The sequence below is a fragment of the Mercenaria mercenaria genome, chromosome 10 (assembly GCF_021730395.1).
Source record: "Mercenaria mercenaria strain notata chromosome 10, MADL_Memer_1, whole genome shotgun sequence".
Classification (NCBI taxonomy): Eukaryota; Metazoa; Mollusca; class Bivalvia; order Venerida; family Veneridae; genus Mercenaria; species Mercenaria mercenaria.
Window position 1 is genome coordinate 56,686,033 of NC_069370.1, and position 25,980 is coordinate 56,712,012.

At 35.1% G+C, this 25,980-nt stretch overlaps 2 protein-coding genes across 4 annotated transcripts in view; one reads left to right on the forward strand and one right to left on the reverse strand.

Moving 5' to 3' along the window:
• Positions 1-14,421, reverse strand: part of LOC123561484 (uncharacterized) — a 310,602-nt gene extending 296,181 nt beyond the window's left edge. For 2 of the 3 annotated variants that reach the window (XM_053553140.1, XM_053553141.1), the window contains exon 1: positions 14,238-14,420. In XM_053553140.1, the coding sequence (XP_053409115.1) occupies positions 14,238-14,298 (61 nt within the window). In that variant the 5' untranslated portion in view covers positions 14,299-14,420. Of the gene's footprint in view, positions 1-14,237 lie in introns of all 3 variants that reach the window. The other variant, XM_053553139.1, reaches the window with a different exon arrangement.
• Positions 14,422-14,559: 138 nt separating this feature from the next.
• On the forward strand, positions 14,560-20,169 carry LOC123561485 (ubiquitin-60S ribosomal protein L40). The gene is made up of 5 exons (XM_045353890.2): positions 14,560-14,589; positions 15,680-15,788; positions 16,202-16,288; positions 17,677-17,779; positions 20,008-20,169. The coding sequence occupies exons 1-5, from the start codon at positions 14,575-14,577 to the stop codon at positions 20,099-20,101; spliced, it is 408 nt and encodes a 135-aa protein (XP_045209825.1). The 5' UTR covers positions 14,560-14,574; the 3' UTR covers positions 20,102-20,169.
• The last annotated feature ends 5,811 nt before the right edge of the window (positions 20,170-25,980 follow it).

Genomic DNA, 25,980 nt, shown 5'->3' on the forward strand with positions numbered 1-25,980 from the left:
TTTAGACAGATGTACATGACCTAAGTTTGACCTGAAGATCCATTTAGCTTCATGAAAGAAGTTATTAATAGATACATGTATTTCTATTTTAGCTTTAGCAGCCCCTAAAGATGGCCAAGTGCCCCCCTTCTGAACATATTTAGGAGACCTTACAAAGATACTACAGCACAAGTCTGATGAAGATCCATACAGTGGTTCATGAGAAGAAGTTGTTTAAAGGTATTTCTATTTTTAGCTATAGCAGCCCCTAAAAGGAGCCAAGTGCCCAAATTTGAATAAAATTGGGAGAGGAACTTGTAATGATGCTATAGACTACATTTAATGAAGATCCATCAAGTGGTTCATGAGAAGAAGTTGTTTAAAGGGTTTTCTATTTTCAGCCCCAGTGAGCCCTGAAAGGGGACAAGCAGAACAATTTACAAAAATCTGAGAGAGCTAGGGCCTTGCCGAGGATGCTTTTGACCATGTTTGCTGCAATTCTGACCTGCAATTTGAAAGGAGAAGACATTTATGTAAACTGTGGCCAATGGATGATGGACCATCCACCTACCTGCCATTCAGGTAAGCTAACAAAATATCAATTTGCAAAGTTAACTGACTAGCTGCTATTAAGACAAGTGGCTGATGTTCAATTGTATTTAATATTCTTGATAAGTTAATTACCCTGCATTTATTCTTTATTGATAGTATCTATTTAGAATTTTTAGCTTAGACTGTTAATGTAGAAATTGAATTCCAAGACTGTTTTCACTACAAACCAGCATTACATTTTATCCAGAAATGTTTTCTTTACACCATGAGAACTACAATACTGCCCTTTTAACACAACTGTCTATTACAATAAAACAACAATACATCTGTTCATATATAGGGGTTTTTGATTACCATTTTATCCATAAGTGGCATTTTCATGTTATACTGGCCGGTTAAAACCTTGGAGTTCATACGCTAATGGTGAAAAATGAAATATTTTAGGCCACTTAGACTGATGAATCCAGCAATATTAATTGACAACTTAGCTGCAGATGTAAGCTGATGCCTTTTCTGGGCTCATCAAGACAATTACACACTTACTGAAAATAGTTCTATTATTGGCATACAAGTACTAAAAGTCAAACTTTTAGTTCATTATCATATGAAAAGTTGCATCACTGTAATTGCAGAGTTGTAAATTATGACTGTAATGTTCCGAAATTCCGTCACGAGAACATTTTAATGATTGCAAGTGCGTAACTTTATTACTAACAGACTGCTGATGATATTGATCCCCTGCTTAATTGTTGTATAATAATTATTGTTCATTGATTGTAGGCATGGAGGCGATGAGAAAAATACAGCAAATTCTTCCAAAGATGGAGTGATATTACACCACCCCAATTAACAGCATTATCAGCCCCAATAAATCAGGAGACTTGGTTTTGTTTGATGATTTATTATCAGCAGTTCAGACACAATGGCAAATTTTAATCAAATATTCAATAATTCAATATTTGCCTAAGAAGTGCAAAATTTGCAAACTGCCAGAACTTAGTGAGATTGCCTGCTATCTCTAAATATCTCAATTACTGTTCATATATAAATAATTATAACTGTTCTTAGGGGACTGACACAAATTAAGGTAGGTCGCAATAACCAAAAATATGAAGATGGCAGCAATATCCTAAACAGTTTAAATTGAATTTCTTGTGGGAATAATTGACTCAAGATGGAAGTTTTTTTTTAATTATGTAACTGTAATCTATCGTAAAATGTTTTAACACAAAACTCAAATTCTACAAATATTTCGGAGGCAAAACAGTTAAAACTAAACAGAAAACAAGCATGCCCATTTAAAGACTTTTGTCAAACAAGAGTGCAGCCTGGGAAATCATCCTCTAATTCTTCTTTAAAGGGGAAGATTTATCAGTACTAATTACTGAAATTTGTCTTTTTTATTACACTTAGCATTTCCGCTCATTGCCACCCACCAGTATGTTCTATGTCACTGCCACTGCTCTGTTCTGTTGTTGTTGTTTTGTGGGGTTTTTTTTTCAGAATTTTTTTTTCTTTTTGTTTGCTTAAACTAGCACCATTGGCACAAAATCCAGTTAAAATTTGTTGGTGCATTAATTTTTACAGACATAACAGTGTACAGACCCAAACTGTTCTTAAATGAACTTTTAATCACAATAAAAACATTTAAGTACTGCATACACACTGTTTTTTTTTTAATAAGTGTGACACACTTTGTCTTTAATATATATTAATATATTATATAATGTATTGAACATGATACATATATTAAGTTGCAAAAAGTTATTTCCCCTTGTGCAGTTATGCAGTGACACAATTTTCTTAAGCAAAGAGACAGAAACAGTGATTATCCCGAAAATTAGCCAGGTGTGCGTGTGTCTGTGCATGTGTGAGTGTGTGTGAGGTGCATAGGACTGCTCCCTCAGGAACAAGAACTGACCAGTAGTCTACTCTTAAAATTTCTCCCTTGGGACAAGGACTTCTAACCAGTACTCCATGACTACTTCTGCCTACATAAGATATAACAAATTTGACTCTGAATGTAATTATACATACATCACTGCATCTCCATTAATAATTCAAGACAGAGTTATGGTTCTTGCACTCAGCACCTTCACTTGTTGACATCTATCATTAAGTCATTCCCTCCAGTACCATTGCAGCTTCAATTTATTGTCCAGACAAAAAGGGGTGATATATAAATTATTAATACAGACAGCATATCAAATGACCCTAATCTCTGTGTTCTACATGTACCAGTATTGATATATACCAATCTAATAGAAGAAAATGTTTTTCCAAAACTTTGCTGTCTTTGATAGATGATTTTAATCAGTTTAATCAATATTCCTGTCCCTAGGGTAGTATAAAATTCAAGACCAGGTCCTAAACTTCAACAACAAAATATTTTATTTTTTTCTTACAGATTATGCATTACTTTTCTTACAGAAGACATACTAATGTTGCAAGAAGAATTTCTAGACCCCACCAAAATGAAATCATCGCTTAGGAAGCAGGTGCACTTCTCATTATATTCCTCTCCGATACTCTGATTCTTCTAGCAACCAGATGGCAACAGAACCACGACAACAAGTGCTCTATAATCATGTTTATGTTATTATGTATAATGCACTTATTCCTTACTTTTCACTTTTCCTACTATGAAGAATGTGATGGTAAGAAACACTGAATGAAGAGACTTGTTCTGCAATTTTGTATATCAATGGTCAATTTCAAAATTTGTTAAAATCAATGTGAAACTGTTGCTGAACGAATCATAAAACTGAACAGCATTTAGGAAATTTTCCAAGTTACTGTACAAAAATGCAATGTTTCGAAATGAGAGAAGTGTCTGCCCCTGCAAAATGCAGTTCTTGAAATCATGAACACTTCAAACCATTAAAGAACTGTTCATGAACTAACCTTTAACTGTTCTTGATTTGTGTTCATGAATTTTTGGACATGAACTGTCCTTAAAGTGTTCATGAACACAGAGTTCTTGAACTGTCCATGATAAAAGGTTAAAGGAACAATCATGATGTTATTTTCTTGAATCTTTCATGCACTACTCATGACAGGTAGTTCATAACTAATGAAGAATCATGTTCATGAATGGTTCACTGCTAGTTCGTGAAGATAAAATGGCACAATAAAAACATATAGCAAGAAGTTCATGCGCTATTCATGTTCAACAAAATATCAAGAACTATTCATAAAGTGAATAGTTCGTGAACTGTTCATGTACATCAGTTCTTGAAGTCATCTTTCACTTTTCATGCACTGTTCATGAACATGGTATTTAAGAATATTTCAAGAATTTGTGCCATTTTATCTTCACGAACAATTCATGAAGTGTTCATGAACTCCATTCATGAAATATGCATGCACTGTTCATGAACAGTAACGTTTCATTTCGCAGGGGTAAGGTGCTTTTGAAAACATTTTTAACATACAAAATCTAAATTGAGATTGTAATTATGATAATGCATTTTAAAAAACTTCTAAATGTCAGATTTCAAAAACTGTGTAATCCAGTTTGCTTGAGATTTTCTCAGATACAATGTATCTAAAAGTGAAGGACACTGTGCTGAGGGAATAACATTTACAAGCATTTAATGACATATCACCACTAAAACAAACTTCTTCTGTCGCACCGACACAATTTAGGTCATATGGCGGCTTTCCAGCTTTGATGGTCGATGAAGACCCCCAGGTGCCCCTCCGTGCATTATTTCATCACGAGCAGGCACCTGGGTAGAACCACCCACCTTCCGCAAGCCAGCTGGATGGCTTCCTCACATGAAGAATTCAATGCCCCAAGTCAAGAGGCTCGAACCCACATCGATGAGGGGCAAGTGATTCAAGGTCAGCGATCGTAACCACTCAATTGCAAAATTAAAAACAAGAGGACCTGATGGTCCTGAATCGCTCACGTATCTCCACATGACCCAGTGTTCAACTGAGTATGACATCGTTATTTCTATTATTTGACATAGTGACCTAGTTTTTGAGCACATGTGACCTAGATATCATCAAGATAAAAAATTCTGACCAATTTTCATGAAGATCCATTGAAAAATATGGCCTCTAGAGAGGTCACAAGGTTTTTCTATTATTTGACCTAATGACCTAGTTTTTGAGGGCACGTGACCCACTTTTAAACTAGACCTAGATATCATCAAGGTGAACATTCTCACCAATTTTCATGAAGATCTCGTGAAAAATATGGCCTCTAGAGAGGTCACAAGGGTTTTCTATTTTTCGACCTACTGACCTAGTTTTTGACCGCACATGACCCAGTTACGAACCTGACCTAGATATCATCAAGCTGAACATTCTCACCAATTTTCATGAAGATCCATTGAGAAATATGGCCTTTAGAGAGGTCACAAGGTTTTTTCTATTTTTAGACCTACTGACCTAGTTTTTGACCCCACGTGACCCAGTTTCGAATCTGACTTAGATATCATCAAGATGAACATTCTGACCAATATTCATAAAGATCTCATGAAAAATATGGCCTCTAGAGAGGTCACAAGGTTTTTCTATTTTTAGATCTACTGACCTAGTTTTTAACCCCACGTGACCCAGTTTCGAATTTGACCTAGATATCTTCAAGGTAAACATTCTGACCAATTTTCATGAAGATCCATTGAAAAATATCGCCTCTAGAGAGGTCACAAGGTTTTCCTATTTTTAGACCTACTGACCTAGTTTTTGACCACACATGACCCAGTTTCGAACTTGACCTAGATATCATCAAGGTGAACATTCTGACCAATTTTCATGAAGATCCATTGAGAAATATGGCCACTAGAGAGGTCACAAGGTTTTTCTATTTTTAGATCTACTGACCTAGTTTTTGACCCCACATGACCCAGTTTCGAACTTGTCCTAGATATCATCAAGGTGAACATTCTGACCAATATTCATGAAGATTTCATGAAAAATATGGCCTCTAGAGAGGTCACAAGGGTTTTTTATTTTTAGATCTACTGACCTAGTTTTTAACCCCACGTGACCCAGTTTCGAACTTGACCTAGATATCATCAAGATGAACATTCTGACCAATTTACATGAAGATGCATTGAGAAATATGGCCTCTAGAGAGGTCACAAGGTTTTTCCATTTTTAGACCTAATGACCTAGTTTTTGACCCTACGTGACCCAGTTTCGAACTTGACCTAGATATCATCAAGATAAACATTCTGACCAATATTCATGAAGATCTCATGAAAAATATGGCCTCTAGAGAGGTCACAAGGTTTTTCTATTTTTAGACCTACTGACCTAGTTTTTGACCCCACGTGACCCAGTTTCGAACTTGACCTAGATATCATCAAGGTGAACATTCTGACCAATTTTCATGAAGATCTTGTGAAATATATGGCCTCTAGAGAGGTCACAAGGTTTTTCTATTTTTAGACCTACTGACCTAGTTTTTGATGGCACGTGACCCTAGGGCTGTCATCGATAGAAACGATATCGATGTATCAACGATATTTTTTTGTCGATCGATTATCGATTCCCATTTTCAAAAATCGATATTTTACAGAGAGAAAAAACTATCCAGATAAACACTCAGACCCTCAAAAACAATTAAGCTTACAAAGTTGTAAATTTAGATAAATGCAAGAGAAGTGAAGGCAAAATAAAAATGAAAGATTTTATTAATTTTTATTTGTTTCTTTTATTTTCATAAATACAAATACAACACAATCAAACAGTAATATGAAAAGTAGGCAATAAAACTAAAAATAGCATTTACAGGAAGGTATATAGTATGCATATGAACAAATAGGTTGTTAATCTAACTTAATAATCGATATATCGATGTATCATCGATATTTGTCTTCTGATATATCGGTATCGTCGATATGCCTAAGACCAAATCAATGACAGCCCTACGTGACCCAGTTTCGAACTTGACCTAGATATCATCAAGATGAACATTCTGACCAACTTTCATAAAGATCCCATGAAAAATGTGACCTCTAGAGTGGTCACAAGCAAAAGTTTACGGACGCACGGACACACGCATGGACGGACGACGGACACCGCGCGATCACAAAAGCTCACCTTGTCACTTTGTGACAGGTGAGCTAACAAGAGCTCATTGAACATGAAATGCCCCCCTTGATGCATTCAGCAATTGCACAAGGAACAGAAATTATTTGTTCACTGTAAACAAAAGTTCTACTGTTCTGGTTCAATGTGATATTGACCTTTGACCTATTGACCTCAAAATCAACAGGGGTCATCTGCTGGTCATGATCAACCTCCCTATTAAGTTTAGTGATCCTATGCCCAAGTGTTCTCAAGGTATCGTCTGGAAAGGGTTTAACTGTTCCGGGTCAATGTGACCTTGACCTTTAGTCTACAGACCTCAAAATCTATAGGGGTCATCTACAGGTCATGATCAACCTCCCTTTCAAGTTTCATGATCCTAGGCATAAGCGTTCTCAAGTTATTGTCTGGAAATGGTTTAAATGTTCCGGGTCACTGTAACCTTGACCTTTGACCTACTGACCTCAAAATCAATAGGGGTCATCTGCTGGTCATAATGAACCTCTCTAACATCTACAATGACACTTGGCCCAAGTGTTCTCAAGTTATAGTCCAGAAACCGTTTAACTGTTCCTGGCCAATGTGACCTTGAACTTTGACCCAATGACCTCAAAATCAATAGGGGTCATCTGCTGGTCACAATCAATCTCCCTATCAATTTTCCTGATCCTAGGCCCAAGCTTTCTTGAGTAATCGCCCGGAAACCGTTTTACTGTTCCTGGTCACTGTGACCTTGACCTTTGACCTACTGATCTCAAAATCAATACGGGTCATCTGCTGGTCATGACCAACCTCCCTGTCAATTTTCACGATCCTAGGCCCAAGCAATCCTGAGTTATCATCTGGAAACAGTTTAACTGTTCTGGGTCACTGTAACCTGACCTTTGACCTACTGACTTCAAAATATGTAGGGGTCATCTGCTGGTCATGACCAACCTCCATATCAACTTTCATGATCCTAGGCCATAGCGTTCTTGAGTTATCATCCAGAAACCGTTTAACTGTTCAGGGTCACTGTGACCTTGACCTTTGACATACAGATCTCAAAATCAATAGGGGTCATCTGTAGGTGATGACCAACCTTCCTATCAATTTTCATGATCCTAGGCCCAAGCGTTCTTGAGTTATTATCCAGAAACGGATTGGTCTACATACAGACCGACCAACAGGCAGACAGACAGACCGACCGGCAGACATCTGCAAAACAGTATACCCCTCTTTCTTCGAAGGGGGGCATAAAAATAACACATGAGGCTTATTCAGACCCTATGTTTTGTTCATATAGGGTCACTGACTGCTGACATAGAAATTAAGATTAAAAACAAGAGCTGTCTCCATAGGATGACACATGCCCCCGATGGCACTTTGAATGAATAGTTATGGCCGATGTTAGAGTTTAGGACCTTTGAGCTATGGACCTGGGTCTTGCGCGCGACACGTAGTCTTACTGTCTTACTGTGGTACACATTCATGCCAAGTTATTTGAAAATCCATCCATGGATGACAAAAATATGGACCGGACACGCCCATCAATGCACTATCCTTTAACGTCTAAGTGTGACCTTGACCTTTGAGCTACGGACCTGGGTCTTGCGCGCGACACGTCGTCTTACTGTGGTACACATTCATGCCAAGTTATTTGAAAATCCATCCATCGATGACAAAGATATGGACCGGACACGCCCATCAATGCACTATCCTTTAACGTCTAAGTGTGACCTTGACCTTTGAGCTACGGACCTGGGTCTTGCACGCGACATGTCGTCTTACTGTGGTACACATTCATGCCAAGTTATTTGAAAATCCGTCCATCGATGACAAAGATATGGACCGGACACGAAAATTGCGGACAGACTGACAGACCGACAGACGGACAGACGGTTCAAAAACTATATGCCTCCCTTCGGGGGCATAAAAAAAGACTATATAATCTGAGGCCCAGACTACTCAATTTTACAGCAAGAGAGAACAGCTTTATGGTGGTACATAGATAGACCAAAAAAATTCTGACGAAGTTTAAAGTCTAGAAGGCTTATAATCTGGGTTTCCTGCAACATACATTGTACCTATATCTCACATTTGAATTTTTCAAAGAAATACTGTAGGACAGTCTATCACTGTTAACTTTTAATCAACTCAGAAAAAAAAAAATATTAAATTTAGACCCAACAACTGTTTTAGTGACTCTAATATATATGATGAATGCATTGTTTTTATGTTAGAATAGAGCTCTATGAATTTGAATGATCCTTTACAATTAATTACACTAGTAGGGTCCTAATTGATCTAGTTTTAACACGAGTGTTAAATGTTTCATTTGATGAATCTTTTCAAAAGTAATCAATCATCCAATGGCAATATAAATTATTAATTTAAGCATGTTCAGTTACAATAACGCTTATCTTTTAAACATATGAGACTCTGCATAATTATGTAGGTCTGTAATTAAAAAAATAAAAATAAAAACATAAAAAAAAAACCACACACACAAAACACCACACACACAGTGGCAACAAAACATCAAGGACAGATAGTTTACATTTATTGGGGCATACATCACTATATCTAATTTACAAAGGTGGTCAATCACATTTTAGAAATGTTTTTTTGACATTTTTCCATTTTCCTTTATCATGTATATTTTGGAGGAACAAAAAAAAACTATTACATGAAGTTAGTTTTATAAAATTTTGTAATTATCCCCCTTTAATATGAAAGTATTGGTTATACAAAGGGAGGTAATACTAATTTTTTAATATAAGGCTATCAATACAAAACTTTGTAAAAGTAAAGTAAAACAGCTGTCATTCAGGACTTTGGGAAATATATTACAAATCCATCTTGGTTGGGTAACCAAGTTTCAAGAAAGTATTCATTATGCACTGAATGAGCATAAGAAAGTTGAGGAGTACCTGTAGTATATAAAGAAGACTTGTTCATTTTCAGGGTGACTTATGTCAAATTCTAATGTTTTAATTGAGATCCAATTAATATTTCTAGCTGTCATCCCCTGTGGTAAAAAAGTTATCACACTGTTTGTTAAATTGCTAGACTTCCTAGCTATGACTTGGACACACTTAGAACATCATCCTGAATGCAGCACAGGAGTCACACAGTGTTTAACAGACTACTTGTGTATATTCCCCATCAGTCACAGCTGCATTTGCATTTTACTATAATTGTAGTCCAAATAATTGTACTCAAGAGTTGAATATCGTTATATATTTTTTGACTGGTCGATATCCCCCCTCTAGGCAGACAACGTGAAATATCAGAATGTAAAGTCGGTCTACCCGAGGTCTCATTATTTAATTGCAGTTAGAACATTATTTGCCATAAAACTGCAAGAATGTCCTGCATTGTGTAGTCTGCATTATCCTTTACGCTGATTCTCAATAAAACGTGCCAGTTGATGTTCCAAAGGATATCTCTTAATTGGAAAGATCCGACATGCCATTGATAAAATTTTATTGTAGATGTCAATGTCGGCAAATGGAAACATGGTCAATTTTCTTAATGTGCAGTGTAATTCTGGCACACTAGCTCTTCCAGTCCCCAAAAACGTAACATACGTTACTGTCGCCACATCCATTTTTCAACTTGCCGCCTTTACTACATTGTTAACGGGCAAACTAATGCATTTTCTTACTATTAGTGTGAAAAAAGTATGTTTACTGATTATTTGCGCGTGCCAATCAGTCTTCCCAATGACAAAACCCTTTTGCTGTATAAAATAATCTGATGTCGCCAAAGTGCAGGAAGAAAGTGATTCCTTTCTTATCATCACTGTGCAGAAGTCAAAGCAGGGTATATTTATAAACATTTCTGCCTCGAACAAATGTCAGTACATAAATATATATTGAATTACCCTCAGAAACATTACAAGAACTTGCATTTTCCGAATATTTTAAATTTTTGCTAAAAATTGCACAAGGACATTTAAGAATGAAACAAACGTTACCCTGGTTTTGGGGGTCAACTTTTAAGCTATATATGTACTATTAAAGGATATTATATTTCAGGGTTTATATTTTAATCGGGGTTAAAGCCTCAGAATAACACCCACACAGCCATTTTTTACAACATCGCAAAGTCGAAATGAAACATACGTTATGAAACATACGTTATCAAAAATGTATAAAATCAATGGTATACTGCATTACGAATGCAGTAAATGTTTTATTTGTACACTGACGTCCTCAAGAAAATGGCAACCATGTTTTGAGGGCGCTATCGTTTTGATTTTTTGCTGGGAAATGTACATGCTAAATACCGAATTATCCTGAAATACCTGCCCTGAAGGTAAGTGTACATTCTTTGCTGAAACACTCATTTTATGTAGATTTATGTGTTGTCCATACTGTTGGAATATTTTTTATGTAAACAGACGGCGTAAATTCGTACTCAAAGCATTCATACAGAGATATGGTCGTCAAAAGTACAGAAACATACGTTACCTATGGTAACGTTTGTTTCATCAAATAAATCTCTCATTCTGGCCATAAAGGGTCTGGAATTTCATTAATATTATAAGTTGTTATTACAGTCCCCTGCATAGTATTGTTAATATATTTAAAAAGTCGTACTAGAAACTCGTTGCAAAGATGTATTATAACAGAAAAGTTCATTAATGTACATTTTACAATTTACATCTTTGAGTAGATGTAAAAATAAATCTTTTAAAAATGGGAGTAAGTTCCGAATTATTTTTTATTAGAACAGAAGTATTCTATTAGTTACATGCAATTTATTACAACATGAAACATTATTTAGAATATTTTATTTAATACGACCTTTAGTCTCTTACGGTAACGTATGTTTCAGAATGCCAGATTCAGGTTCAGCCGAGATTCAGAAGCACTACAGTGAGCGTAAGAAGGCCTCAGATGGTAAGATGTTCCTGCTTCATGCTGTATGTGTGACTCATACACAGTACTGGACACTGGGAAATCAGATAACACAAAAGTTGAAATCTAGTTCCCCAAGTACATATTACGATACAGGCGACTACATCGCAGCTGTTTATGAAGGAGACTAGTATGTTGGCGAGAGTGTGAAGGTACATCCGGATGTCGATGATTATGATTACAAGGTTACTTTCGTGCAGAAAAAGAAAGCGTTGTTCCCATGGCACAGCAATGAAGATGTTGTCTTGAGAGAAAAGTCCCATATACTGTTTAAAATTAGCCACCCGATCGCGTCTAGAAAGTCAAAGAGAATGTTTCAATTACCGATGTCGGACACTGCTGAAGCAGAGATGTTTCACGAAACTGTAGAAATGTAACATACTTTACAGCAAGCAGAAATTACCCAACGACACAATAATAGGAACATTATGACAATTTATGTTTGCTGTATAAAGGGCTGAGACAAAGCGTTTTGCTTTTAAAGACATAAAACATAAAACTATACCACTGACATAGCCAACGTATGCATGATCCTGGTAAACCTGTGTATCTTTTTATAGATCCATTCTTTTGCAATTTTGAATTGTTAGTCTGAAAGGTTTTCCACTAAACTGTTGTCTGATATGAATTATTCTGCAGTAATATGTTGACCGTCTTTCACTAATAATTCTTACTTAACTTGAAACATACGTTACATGAAAAACAAAGAAAACATGTCACATTCTTACTAAATTTGGATATTAGCAAACGAAGTTAAACATATTTTAATCGGTTCAACTTACCATTTTCGTAGACAAATGTTAAGCAATACATTATAATAAACATTTCAGTCACATTGTTTTACATTTCAATACAGTGGAATTGATATGATGCGACTATTTACGTACACATTCAAATTAGCATAAAACGTAGTATTCATCCATAAAAACACCTCAGTTTCTGGTTTTGAGCAAAACATACGTCGGCTATATCATACGCCCCTTCTATTTCGTTGCTCATAGCGTTCATTAGTTAGTTAATGTTTGTGAAACCTACGTTACTATCCAGAGGCATTTTATTCTTGATTTTTTTTCATGGCAAGTATCAGATAAGTAACCTATATACCAGTTGTTTTCTCTAGTTTAGATGTTTAAATAACTCATTGTTAGACACTTGGTTTAATATATTTAAACATCTTGTAGTTACACGTTTTGAAAAAATACAAAATTATTGTATTTGTATTTTTTTGTGTTTGTTTTGTAAAACACTTTATTTTCAGTTTGCCATGTACAGTTAATAATCAATGTCAGCGCTTTTGTGAACAACCTTTAGCTGTATATACGACTACCTTTTCAAAAGGCATTTGCAAAACGGGTTGTTCTATACAAACTTTCATTTATATATTACAATAGAGTGGGCAGACCAATGCTCGGCGCATACCAACGCTCGGCGTATATCACGTTTCTCTGGGAATTTCTTAATATATATATAAAATATCAGCTCTTCGTTTGTTTACATCACGCGTAATTTTATCCCAGTGCGGTTCATTTCCGGTATGGTCACGTGGTCACAGTAGCAGCAGACGATGCAAGGCTAAAAGCCGTTCAGTTTTGTGTTCTACTCTCATTAAAACAGATTTTCTGGTAAAACTGGTATTAAAAAAGTAGCTTGCAGGCCGAATTATGGAGAAAAAAAACATTTTTATTTTTAATTATTCTATTTCTTTATACTTAAATAAACTATAAACCCTTATCATGGCATTTTATACGGACCCATTGTACTGCACTTTCCTGTAGCTTATGCTGTCGAAGTAATTGATATACTATGTGGACTAATGACACTTTTGAAAAGATTTCCAAAAATAATGGAAATAAATCATCAGATATCATAATTTATTGATTTCTTGAAGTCAGACTCACAGAATTGTGATAAATTATCTTCAAATGAATTCCTTAAGATAATTGTTGTACAAAATATGTTTATTCAATTTATAGATGCAGAAAAGAGAGAGGGGTAATTTACGTACATGTTTATGTACTTTAGAAAATCAGTTAATCAATACAACCTATGTCTTGTGTTAAATATGTCTTATACTTCACTTTAATACATAAATAGTTCAAAATTACAACCTGCAGATTAATATGCCGTACGCCGAGCGTTGGTATACTTCCGCATGAACCGCACTGGTTTTACTGGTACTATTTTTAGCTCCCGCCTATTACGTCACGATGTGACTAGAAATATGTAAACAATATGGTTGAATACTCAAAGATTGTTCTACAAACTGACGATAAAAAAGTACGGTAAGTTAATGTAAAATCAGTTTTTAAATTTAAAATATGTAGTTTTTACGCCGAGCATTGGTCTGCCCACTCTAATTATTACTGGTGGTAATGAAACTAACGTTACTGCTGAAATTACAGTGCCTTTATTCAAATAGCTTTCATTAAAAAATTAAAAAGAGATTGTTGGAATTTATTTTGGTATTTGATTCTACACACCCATGGCTTCAAAATACGCTCTAATTAATTGAAAATTACAGCAGCTGATTTTTCATTTATTCTAAATCTCAATTGTTCTATCTTATTGAGAATTAGCGTTTAAGGATTTAATGATGCTAATACCATATATTTTTTAAGAATACTATTTAATTTAATAATGAATTCTTTAATTGTTTCCGACATCTTCAGGCTCTGTACTCATTTTGACTGTTGCTACTTAAACTTTCAGTTATAGGGGACTGACTATTAAAACGAACAATAAACAACTTACCTGTAACAGGGCGTCTGTTTTTTGAAAACCCCAACCCCTTCCATGATTTCCAACAAATCATGACATCTGAAGCAATGAAACTCTCGTAAAATGATAATCCATTTGAAGTTTACACTTCAATTAAAGCGTCTTTCCTATCAAAACAATAACATGCTGTCAGTTACAGACGATCTTTATTGAACAAGGTGCGCGACAAGTTCTTGCGTAAAGTTATCCAATCAAATTAATTGCGGCAAACATAAAACGGAACTTTAACCAATGAAACAATGGGTCATTAAAGTCAACCGCTAAGTTTAAGTTGAGAGTTGAAAGTTCAAACTGGCGCGTTTGACCTCTCATGCGCCCTCTATCGGTATGTCTTTTCTCTTGTGTGTAAACCCCAGTCTTTCTTTCTAACCAGGTAAAATGGCTGCGCCCATATTGAAATAAATCGCACAGTTTTATTTAATCGCTATATACTGATCAGACACTTTTATCAAAACTTTAGTTATTAACAATAACACTTGATTATTTTAATTCTATTTTACGCTTTATGTTTATTATGAATCAATGGCAATTGTGATCTAGTCGAAGAAGCGTGTTCCTAATTTTATTTCGACAACGTGAACATGTTCAACTCATTTTCAAAATCCACAGCAAGAAAATACGTGGCTCATTAAGATTTCTTGGACTTAGTAATACTATTGAAGACAGTTTTAGATTGATTTTTAAAGAAACTTTAGGAATTCGTTGGTTAGGTTGCTAAATATCAGTATTTTACACTGAAGTGTAGTAGTAGCTGGATACGTTCGAATCTCGGATACTGAGAAATAACCCAATAAGTACAGTCTGTGGAATTTTCACGGGTAGTTGACAATCATTTATTTTAAAGAACAGGCCTAGCCATTGAATGAGGATGGGTTTTTTTTGCATAAAAAAAGAAGGTATTTCAGTGACAATCGAGTAGGATAAGCATGTTGGGACCACTTGTATTTAACATGTCGGAGACTCCCTGGATTGAAAGACATTCTCTTGATCTATACATTGTCTCTCATTTGAAAGACAAAATGTCTTCCGACCAAAAGACTGTATTGAGCTTTAGTGTTGAAAAAACATGGTCATTATTGAAACAATCATTTCATTACAGACAATACAGTCACATTATTTATTCATTTAAACAACTTTTTATTTCAAGTAAACATTAAAAGAAACACATTGTCACAGAAGTTGGCTTAAGCATTATAAATGCTTAAACAAAATTCCCAAATAATTTGGATTTTGAAAATTTGGTAAAAGAAAGAGAACTTTCTATATTTGAATAAATTGCACATTCTATAATGACAGTTCAATTATTTTTTCATTGCTTAAGCTAAATTGAGTCTTTCTTTCCTCAGGAATCAGACAGTTAACAATATAAACCAATAAGAAAACCTTACTGTTATGTTTTTATCTTGCATTTACAGTTCAAGATGCAGATCTTTGTGAAAACATTGACTGGTAAAACCATCACTTTGGAGGTGGAGCCATCAGACTCCATCGAAAATGTGAAAGCCAAAATCCAAGACAAAGAAGGTAAAATTTATACCTTGGTCTTGTTAACAGCAAGGAGAAAACCTTTTTCAACCATTTGTTAAATAATCCAGGCATTCTTGTTACTCCTTGAGATGTTTTGTGTTCTGGTCTCAAACAATACGCAGCACTTTAATTTCAATTTCTGAAAGAACTCTCAAAGACAAGTAAATTTCAAACAGAGGATAGTACATCATTGCTTTGTCTGATTTGTTTGCATAAGTGGTATTAAAAGACTTAAATCACCAAACTAATTTCCACATGAAAGTTAGTTTAAAGCTTTCTGATGTCTTTAGAATTGTTATACAAACAGTAACAAAAATATTTTATCATTTAATTTATTTGTGGCAGTAAGTATTAAAAAATTTTTTTGGTTAGTTTTGCAGAAATTTGAAGTAGAATAATTTTTATTTCAGGCATTCCACCAGACCAGCAGAGGTTGATTTTTGCTGGAAAACAGTTGGAAGATGGCCGTACTCTGTCAGATTACAACATACAGAAAGGTATTTTTCTCGGCATTTTGTTAGATTTAGAAAGAGAGGTCAAAGTTGTTGCAATTTTAAGACATGATATGATATTATTTATGGCTAGACTAATTGCCGACATAATGTTTTGAGAAACCTGAACATTGTCTTTTCCAACCGTTAAGATGGAAAGTTGCTGTTTGGTGCGGTATTGACTAAACTATTTTCGATTTTTTTTTTAAACACCATCTACAGTGTTGTGCCTTGGCTAAACATCAATGAATCCATATGCATATGCACAACAGTGTTCCAACTTTTCTAGTTTGTTATTACTAAAGTTTCTCTCCGTTTTAGCTCTATTGTTGAAAAATAATGAGCGCTATTTTACTCACCAGGGCATTGAGAACTATTCTACTCACCATGGCATTGCCAAAACTGTGTTGAACCTTGGTTCAGCTTTTGTGTGCATGGTCATATCACTGTAACCATTGCATCTGTTGGATTGAATCTAAACACAAGGTTTTCCAGCCATAGAACCTACTGAAATATAAACTAAGTTAGATAACTCCTGGTTGAATTCTATGTAAATTATGACCCATATTGACTTAGAAAATTTGGTCAAGTTTGGTTTAAACAATATTTATTTTCAAATATGCATTTCATACAAACATATATTAATGTGATAGGATTGAGGAGTAAGCTAAAAGCTTGTATTAAAACCTCTTTTTTTTTGGTTAAGTTTTGCATGAAACTCAGTATCAACTATATATATTGGATCAAAACTTCACAGATTGCTTCTCAGTCATCAAATACCCTTACATTAGTAAGTCAGATTACTCTTGGTTGAGTTTAGTGTAAATTATGGCCCTTTTCTTACAACTATCAATTGCAGTAACAACATTAATTTATGTATTTGATTTTCCTCATACAAGAATTACACTTGTATAACCAGGTTAGATATGTCTTGTTTAAAATAAGTTCAAATTTTGGCCCTTTTTAGGCAGGAAGATTCAGTTAAAGTTTTGCATGTAACTTATTGCCAAGTTTTATCTGGGTAACAATAGCATGTACTGAATTTTGAGTTCAAAGATAACATCCTCTTCATCAAACTTGCATACATAACCAAGTGAAAGAACTCTTTGTTTAAATTAATTCATATTATTACTCAGATTTGAAATAGAAAATTTTGATCAAGTTATGCATGGAAGTTGTTTAATAATATTTCAATTAGTCTTCCCAAGTTTTGCCCCTTGTTTGACTTACAAGTTGTGGAATATTTGAGCAGGCTCTTCTATGGACAGCTCTTGTTCTTAATAGAAGGTATGCATAAATTATGGATATGCCGTAATGATTGTAATGGCATTGTTTTGCACTAATCTTTTGTGCACTAATTTAATATCCCTGTTATGTTATGACTATTATTTCAGAATCCACCCTCCATCTTGTGCTAAGACTGCGTGGTGGTATCATTGAGCCTAGTTTGAGACAGCTTGCTTCAAAATACAACTGTGAAAAGATGATTTGCAGAAAGTAGGTCCTATAGTATTATCTTGCTCAGGCAATTAATAGTTTGTTTTAGGGTTATTGCATAGACATTTTTCTTTTCTTTTTTAGCTCACCTGAGCTCAAAGGTGAGCTTTTGTGATCGCCCTGTGTCCGTCAGTCATCCGTCGTCAACAGTTTGACTGTTAACACTCTAGAGGTCACAATTTTGGCCTAATCTTAATGAAACTTGGTCAGAATGTTACTCTCAATAAAATCTTGGATGAGTTCGAAATTTGGTCATCTGGGTTCAAAAACTAGGTCACCAGGTCAGATCAAAGGAAAAGCTTGTTAACACTCCAGAGGTCACAATTTTGGCCCAATCTTAATGAAACTTGGTCAGAATGTTACCCTCAATAAAATCTTGGACGAGTTTGATATTTGGTTATCTGGATTTACAAACTAGGTCACCAGGTCAAATCAAAGGAAAAGCTCTAGAGGTCGCAATTTTGGCCCAATCTTAATTAAAGTTAGTCAAAATGTTACCTTCGATTAATCTTGGACAAGTTCAATATTGGGTCTTGGGTCAGAAACTAGGTCACCAGGTCAAATCAAAGGAAAACCTTGTTAACACTGTAGAGGTCACAGTTTTGGCCCAATCTAATGAAACTTGGTCAGAATGTTACCCTCAATAAAATCTTGGACGAGTTTGATATTGGGTCACCTGGGGTCAAAAACTAGGTCACCAGGTAATATCAAAGGAAAAGCTTGTAAACACTGTACAGGCCACATGTATGTCTGTATCTTCATGAAACCTGGTCAGAATGTTAATCTTGATGATCTAAAGGTCCAGTTTGAATCTGGATCATGTAGGATCAAAAACTAGGTCACCAGGTCAAATCAGAGGAAAAGCTAGTTAACACTATAGAGACCACATTTATGACCATATCTTAATGAAACTTGGTCAGAAATTTAATCTTGATGATATTTAGGTCACGTTCAAATCCTGGTCAGGTGGGGCAAAAAACTAGGTCACTAGGTCAAATCAAAGGAAAAGCTTGTTAACACTCTAGAGGCCACATTTATGACTGTGTCGTCATGAAACTTGGTCAGAATGTTAATCTTGATGATCTTTAGTTCGAATCTGGGTCATGTGGGATCAAAAGTAGATCACCGGGTCAAATCAAAGGAAAAGCTTGTTAACACTCTAGAGGCCACATTTATGACTGTATCTTCATGAAACTTGGTCAGAATTCGAATCTGGGTCATGTCGGGTCAAAAACTAGGTCACCAGGTCAAATCAAAGGAAAAGCTTGTTAACACTTTAGAGGCCACATTTATGACTATATCTTCATGAAACTTGGTCAGAATGTTAATCTTGATAATCTTTAGGCCCTGTTCGAATCTGGGTCATCTGGGGTCAAAAACTAGGTCACCAGGTCAAATCAAAGGAAAAGCTAGTTAACACTTTAGAGGCCAAATTTGTGACCATATCTTAATGAAACTTGGTCAGAATGTTAATCTTGATGATCTTTAGGTCAGTAGGTCAGGTGAGCGATACAGGGCCTTCATGGCCCTCTTGTTTTTATAGAACATTAGAAATACACTTGTTGATAGGTCAGGAACTAAGATTGTTTGTTTTATTCTAACAATCTTAAGTAGAGATTATTTTGAAAAGTATTCATAAATTAATTTGTAATTATTCCTCTTAAAACATTCTTTTAACTAATTTGAAAATTTTGCTACAAACCTGGAAAAAATCTATGGTAGTGCTCAAATATTTGTCATATATCATCGTTTATTTGTCCTGCACGAAGTATGCTCAAATCATGCCTAGTCTGTCTAGCTTGTAGCATGTGTAGAAGTCCTCTGCCAAGATTGTTGAAATCATATACCCATTCCACTGATACAGGGCCATTGTGACCCTCTTGTTTTGGCTTTTCTACAACAGTTTCGCTATTTTGTAAACAATATTAAAATGAAAACATTACTCAAAAAGAAAGAAATTTATTTTAGTTTCAATTTTTCCTAGTAACAACAACTTAGGAGGTATTTTCCAAGGTGGCAATTCTAAAATAATGGGAAAAGCACTCGTAGAATAACTGGATGAAAAATGCAGGTTTCCTGTACTGATTTCACTGTATCTATAGGTAATATGTATAAAACAAACACTGACAGTCTAATACAGGTGACATAGTAGAAGTATTTTCAAAGTTTGTTAAATCTTTTCAACATCTTTGTGTTTGTTTTGTAGAGCTTCAATTGTGATATTTCAGGTGCTATGCACGTCTCCACCCTCGTGCTACCAATTGTAGGAAGAGGAAGTGTGGTCACACCAACAACTTGAGACCAAAGAAGAAGCTGAAGTAGATTTTGGACTATTTATGTGACTTACATTATTGTTTATTTTGTCACAATAAAGTGAAGGTTCAGTGAAAGTCGTCTTTTGTTTTTTGAAAAAAGAAATGTTCTTTAAAGTGAATTCAGTGTAGTTCATCCAGTATTACGTCAATGTCTGGAAAGTTGTGGACTGGCCAGTGTGGCCTAAAGTTTCAAGACATGGAACGATGGTCATTGTGTATAGTTTTAGCTTGACTATACATAGCACAAGGAGAGTTATCCCACTCAACCCAGTGTCGGCATCCAGCGTCAACACCTTGGTTAGTTTTGATGCACCTTCTTTATCTCTTTCCTGAATTGGTGGAGACCTGAAATGGTTGTCTCATCACCCACGGGTCATAACTCGGACACCAATTGTTTATAAATTATCCCCCACTTTTTAGCTCACCTGTCACAAAGTGACAAGGTGAGCTTTTGTGATCGCGCGGTGTCCGTCGTCTGTGCGTGCGTCAGTCCGTTAACTTTTGCTTATGACCATTCTAGAGGTCACGTTTTTCATGGGATCTATATGAAAGTTGGTCAGAATGTTCATCTTGATGATATCTAGGTCAGGTTCGAAACTGGGTCACGTGCCTTCAAAAACTAGGTCAGTAGGTCTAAAAATAGAAAAACCTTCTGACCTCTCTAGAGGCCATATTTTTCACAAGATCTTCATGAAAATTGGTCAGAATGTTCACCTTGATGATATCTAGGTCAAGTTCGTAACTGGGTCACGTGCCTTCAAAAACTAGGTCAGTAGGTCAAATAATAGAAAAACCTTGTGACCTCTCTAAAGGCCACATTTTTCATGGGATCTGTATGAAAGATGGTCTGAATGTTCATTTGATGATATCTAGGTCAAGTTCGAAACTGGGTCACGTGCGGTCAAAAAGTAGGTCAGTAGGTCTAAAAATAGAAAAACCTTGTGACCTCTCTAGAGGCCATATGGGTGGTTTTCAAAATAATGAAGCAAAAGTGTGACATAGGGGTTGAAAATTCAAACTGATTTCTTATGGTTGTCACCTATTTTTTATGATAGCAAATACTTCAAATTTGAAGGAAATAACTTTAGGAAAGTGTTGAGAAATGCCAATCAGAAAATATTTCAGCCTTTAATTTGAAAGTTCAGTGAATTTCCAGTAAGATGGGTGATAAATGTTGCATGGTTTTATGACAAGGAAATATGTATAACAGTAATTTTTTCAACATAAATGATAAGTAATGGGTGTATGTGTATGGTTTGAAACTTATTTAATCATATGTTTGTGGACATTGGATTTAAAAATCACCCTTTCTGCACAAATCTGACATGAAAATAAAACTTTACCTATAAAAGTTGTTGCTGAATGCAAAATAACTAACATATAATTATAAAACCTATTTTTTTCTCACACTTTGCATGTTTATAAACCACATGCCAAATTTCAAGAATGTCCAGTAATTCTAATTTCTAGAATTGTCAACTCAAAATTGAGTTATTTTACAGATGCACAGGGGACACATACTGAAGATCAGTGTAATATTCATCCATTATTAGTTTTCTATTCATAAAAAGACAAATGGTAATCAACTTTAGACAAATACTATTAAAAAATTAGTTTATTCCACAAAATAACTACAAAATTAAAAATTTTCACTACAAAAACATGAAAATTCAACAGAATGTAATGCTTTAAATGAAAAATAAGTGACTTTATACATAACTAACACATTGAAATCATTTAATTTACATGCAATGCTTATTCATAGTAGAAAAATGACAAAATGCCATGCATGATAAAATGGAATAGTTAAATTCATACATACTTCATAATTTTACTAAAAAGGGTGCACAGGGGACAATTGTATCAAAAAATTTATTCATGGAATATGTTCATGGTAAGTAAAATTCTTTTAACTACATAATATTTACTAGTGAACATTACATATTTAGGTAAACTTAAGAGCCTAAGAAGCAATAAAATTGATGTTTCCACTTTTAAACTTGAAAATTGGCAACTTCAGAAAAAAATGCAAACAGTGAATTTTAAATTGTCCAGGGTTTCTTATATAATGCTAAATTATCAAGAAATGCCTAAACTTTGCATTCACACTGCTAAGAATATAGAACTGCCACTGCAAAATTACAGTAATGCTATGACAGTTGATATATGTCAAAAAAGGGTGCACAGGGGACATCACTTTTGGCTCTGTGAATGTTTAACAGTCAGTAATATGTGAAGTTGAACACTGCTTTTGTATCTGTTGTAACTCCCTTTCAAGGAAAATAAAGTAAAATCCCATTTTAATTAAAGAATAAAAGAAATCTGACACTTAACAACTGAAAAGGTGCACAGGGGACATTTTTAGGTGTATAGACACCCATCAAGTTTCTGAGAAAGTTGATTTATTAAAGAAAAAAATCATAATGTGTCTTCACAGCTGAAAGGATAAAGATCTTATTAAAACATTAAGACTTCAGAAAAGTAATAAGGTTATGAAATTGTAATGTTCAACATTTAAATTTAGTATTTTTTTCACTATTTTTTGTGAAGGGGGTTCCTTCACAAGATGTGAAATATTGGTAACAATAAGATGTAGGTAAATGAAAAGAAGTATTTTATTTAAATGTGCAGAGTTTAAGTTACATAAAAAGGCCAAAGCTGTAACAATAAAACATGGTTTTAAAAAGTAAGCCACAGTTGAAAACCATACTTCATGTAAAATGTCACACTTTTTTGGGTGCACAGGGGACAAAATTAGCTATATAATTTAATATAACTTCAAAACTGCTTGAGCCATCAAGATAAAATTGCACACATTTATTGACTACATTGATTTGGATATAATTTGCTCCAAAACACATTCTAAAACTAAACTGAATTAAAGTAAGGTGAGAGAGAAGAAAAAGCTTCATTATTTTGAAAACCACCCATATATTTCATGAGATCTTCATGAAAATTGGTCAGAATGTTCACCTTGATGATATCTAGTTCAAGTTGGAAACTGGGTTACGTGCCTTCAAAAACTAGGTCAGTAGGTCAAATAATAGAAAAACCTTGTGACCTCTCTAGAGGCCATATTTTTGATGGGATCTGTATGAAAGTTGGTCTGAATGTTCATCTTGATGATATCTAGGTCAATTTCGAAAGTGGGTCAAGTGCCATCAAAAACTAGGTCAGTAGGTCAAATAATAGAAAAATCTTGTGACCTCTCTAAAGGCCATATTTTTCATGGGATCTGTATGAAAGTTGGTCTGAATGTTCATCTTGATGATATCTAGGTCAAGTTCGAAACAGGGTCATGTGCGGTCAAAAACTAGGTCAGTAGATCTAAAAATAGAAAAACCTTGTGACCTCTCTAGATGCCATACTTGTGAATGGATCTCCATAAAAATTGGTCAGAATGTTCACCTTGATGATATCTAGGTCAAGTTTGAAAGTGGGTCACGTGCCTTAAAAAACTAGGTCAGTAGGTCAAATAATAAAAAAACTTTGTGACCTCTCTAGAGGCCATACTTTTCATGGGATCTGTATGAAAGTTTGTCTGAATGTTCATCTTGATGATATCTAGGTCAAGTTTAAAACTGGGTCAACTGCGGTCAAAAACTAGGTCAGTAGGTCTAAAACTTTTAAAATCTTTTGACCTCTCCAGAGGCCATATTTTTAGCTCATCTGATTTTTTGAAAAAAAATGATGAGTTATTGTCATCACTTGAGCGGTTGTCGGCGTCGGCGTTGCCTGGTTAAGTTTTATGTTTAGGTCAGTTTTTCTCCTAAACTATCAAAGCTATTGCTTTGAAACTTGGAAGACTTGTTCACCATCAAAAGCTGACCCTGTATAGCAAGAAACATAACTCCATCTTGCTTTTTGCAAGATTTATGGCCCCTTTTGTACATAGAAAATATCAGATTTCTTGGTTAAGTTTTATGTTTAGGTCAACTTTTCTCCTAAACTATCAAAGCTATTGCTTTGAAACTTGGAATACTTGTTCACCATCATAAGCAGACCCTGTACATTAAGAAACATAACTCCATCTTGCTTTTTGCAAGAATTATTGCCCCTTTTGGACTTAGAAAATCTGTTTTCTTGGTTAAGTTTAGGTCAGCTTTTATCCTAAACTATCAAAGCTATTGCTTTAAAACTTGCAACACTTGTTGACCATCATAAGCTGACCCTGTACAGCAAGAAACATAACTCCATCCTGCTTTTTGCAAGATTTATGGCCCCTTTTGGACTTAGAAAATATCAGATTTCTTGGTTAAGTTTTATGTTTAGGTCAACTTTTTCTCTTAAACTATCAAACCTATTGCTTTGAAACTTGCAACACTTGTTCACCATCATAAGCTGACCCTGTACAGCAAGCAACATAACTCCATCCTGCTTTTTGCAATAATTATTGCCCCTTTTGGACTTAGAAAATCATTTTCTTGGTTGAGTATTATGTTTAAGGCAACTTTTCTCATAAACTATCAAAGCTATTGCTTTAAAACTTGCAACAGTTTTTCACAATCATAAGTGGACACTGTACATCAAGAAACATAACTCTATCCTGCTTTTTGCAAGAATGATGGCCCTTTTTAGACTTAGAAAATCATGGGTAGGACAATATTTCTATTATACAAAAAAAATCAGATGAGCGTCAGCACCCGCAAGGCAGTGCTCTTGTTCAATGGATCTTCATGAAAATTGATCTGAATGTTCACCTTGATGATATCTAGGTCAGTTTCGAAACTTGGTCACGTGCGGTCAAAAACTAGGACAGTAGGTATAAAAATAGAAAAACCTTGTGACCTCTCTAGAGGCCATATTTTTCTTGAGATCTTCATTAAAATTAGTGAGAATGTTCACCTTGATATCTAGATAAAATTCAAAACAGGGTGATGTACCTTCGAAAACTAGGTCAAATAATAGAAAAACCTTGTGACCTCTCTAGAGACCATATTTTTCAATGGATCTTCTTGAAAATTGGTCAGAATTTTTATCTTGATAATATCTAGGTCAAGTTCAAAACTGGGTCACATGAGCTCAAAAACTAGGTCACTAGGTCAAATGATAGAAAAAACGACGTCATACTCAAAACTGGGTCATGTGGGAAGAGGTGAGCGATTCAGGACCATCATGGTCCTCTTGTTACTCTTGTAATTTCAGGTTAAAAAGTTTTGGTGCACTTCCACTATATTTCAGTTTTTATCCCCCACCGATGAAATTGGGAGAGGGGTTTTGAAATGGTGTTGTCCGTCCGTCTGCAGCCATTTCTAAGTAACTAGCTGGTAGAATTTCGTGAAACTTGAAATAAATATGAACCAACATACTTCGATGATGCCCGTTATTTTTTTAGCTCACCAGTCACAAAGTGACAAGGTGAGCTTTTGTGATTACGCAGTGTCAGTCGTAGTCCGTGCGTCCGTCCGTAAACTTTTGCTTGTGACCACTCTAGAGGTCACATTTTTCATGGGATCTTTATGAAAGTTGGTCAGAATGTTCATCTTGATGATATCTAGGTCAAGTTCGAAACTAGGTCACGTGCCATCAAAAACTAGGTCAGTAGGTCTAAAAATAGAAAAACCTTGTGACCTCTCTAGAGGCCATATATTTCACAAGATCTTCATGAAAATTGGCCTGAGTGTTCACCTTGATGATATCTAGGTCAGGTTTGAAACTGGGTCACGTGCCATCAAAAACTAGGTCAGTAGGTCTAAAAATAGAAAAACCTTGTGACCTCTCTAAAGGCCATATTTTTCATGGGATCTGTATGAAAGTTGGTCTGAATGTTCATCTTGATGATATCTAAGTCAAGTTCGAAATTTGGTCACATGCAGTCAAAAACTAGGTCAGGTCTAAAAATAGAGAAACCTTGTGACCTCTCTAGAGGCCATATATTTCATGGGA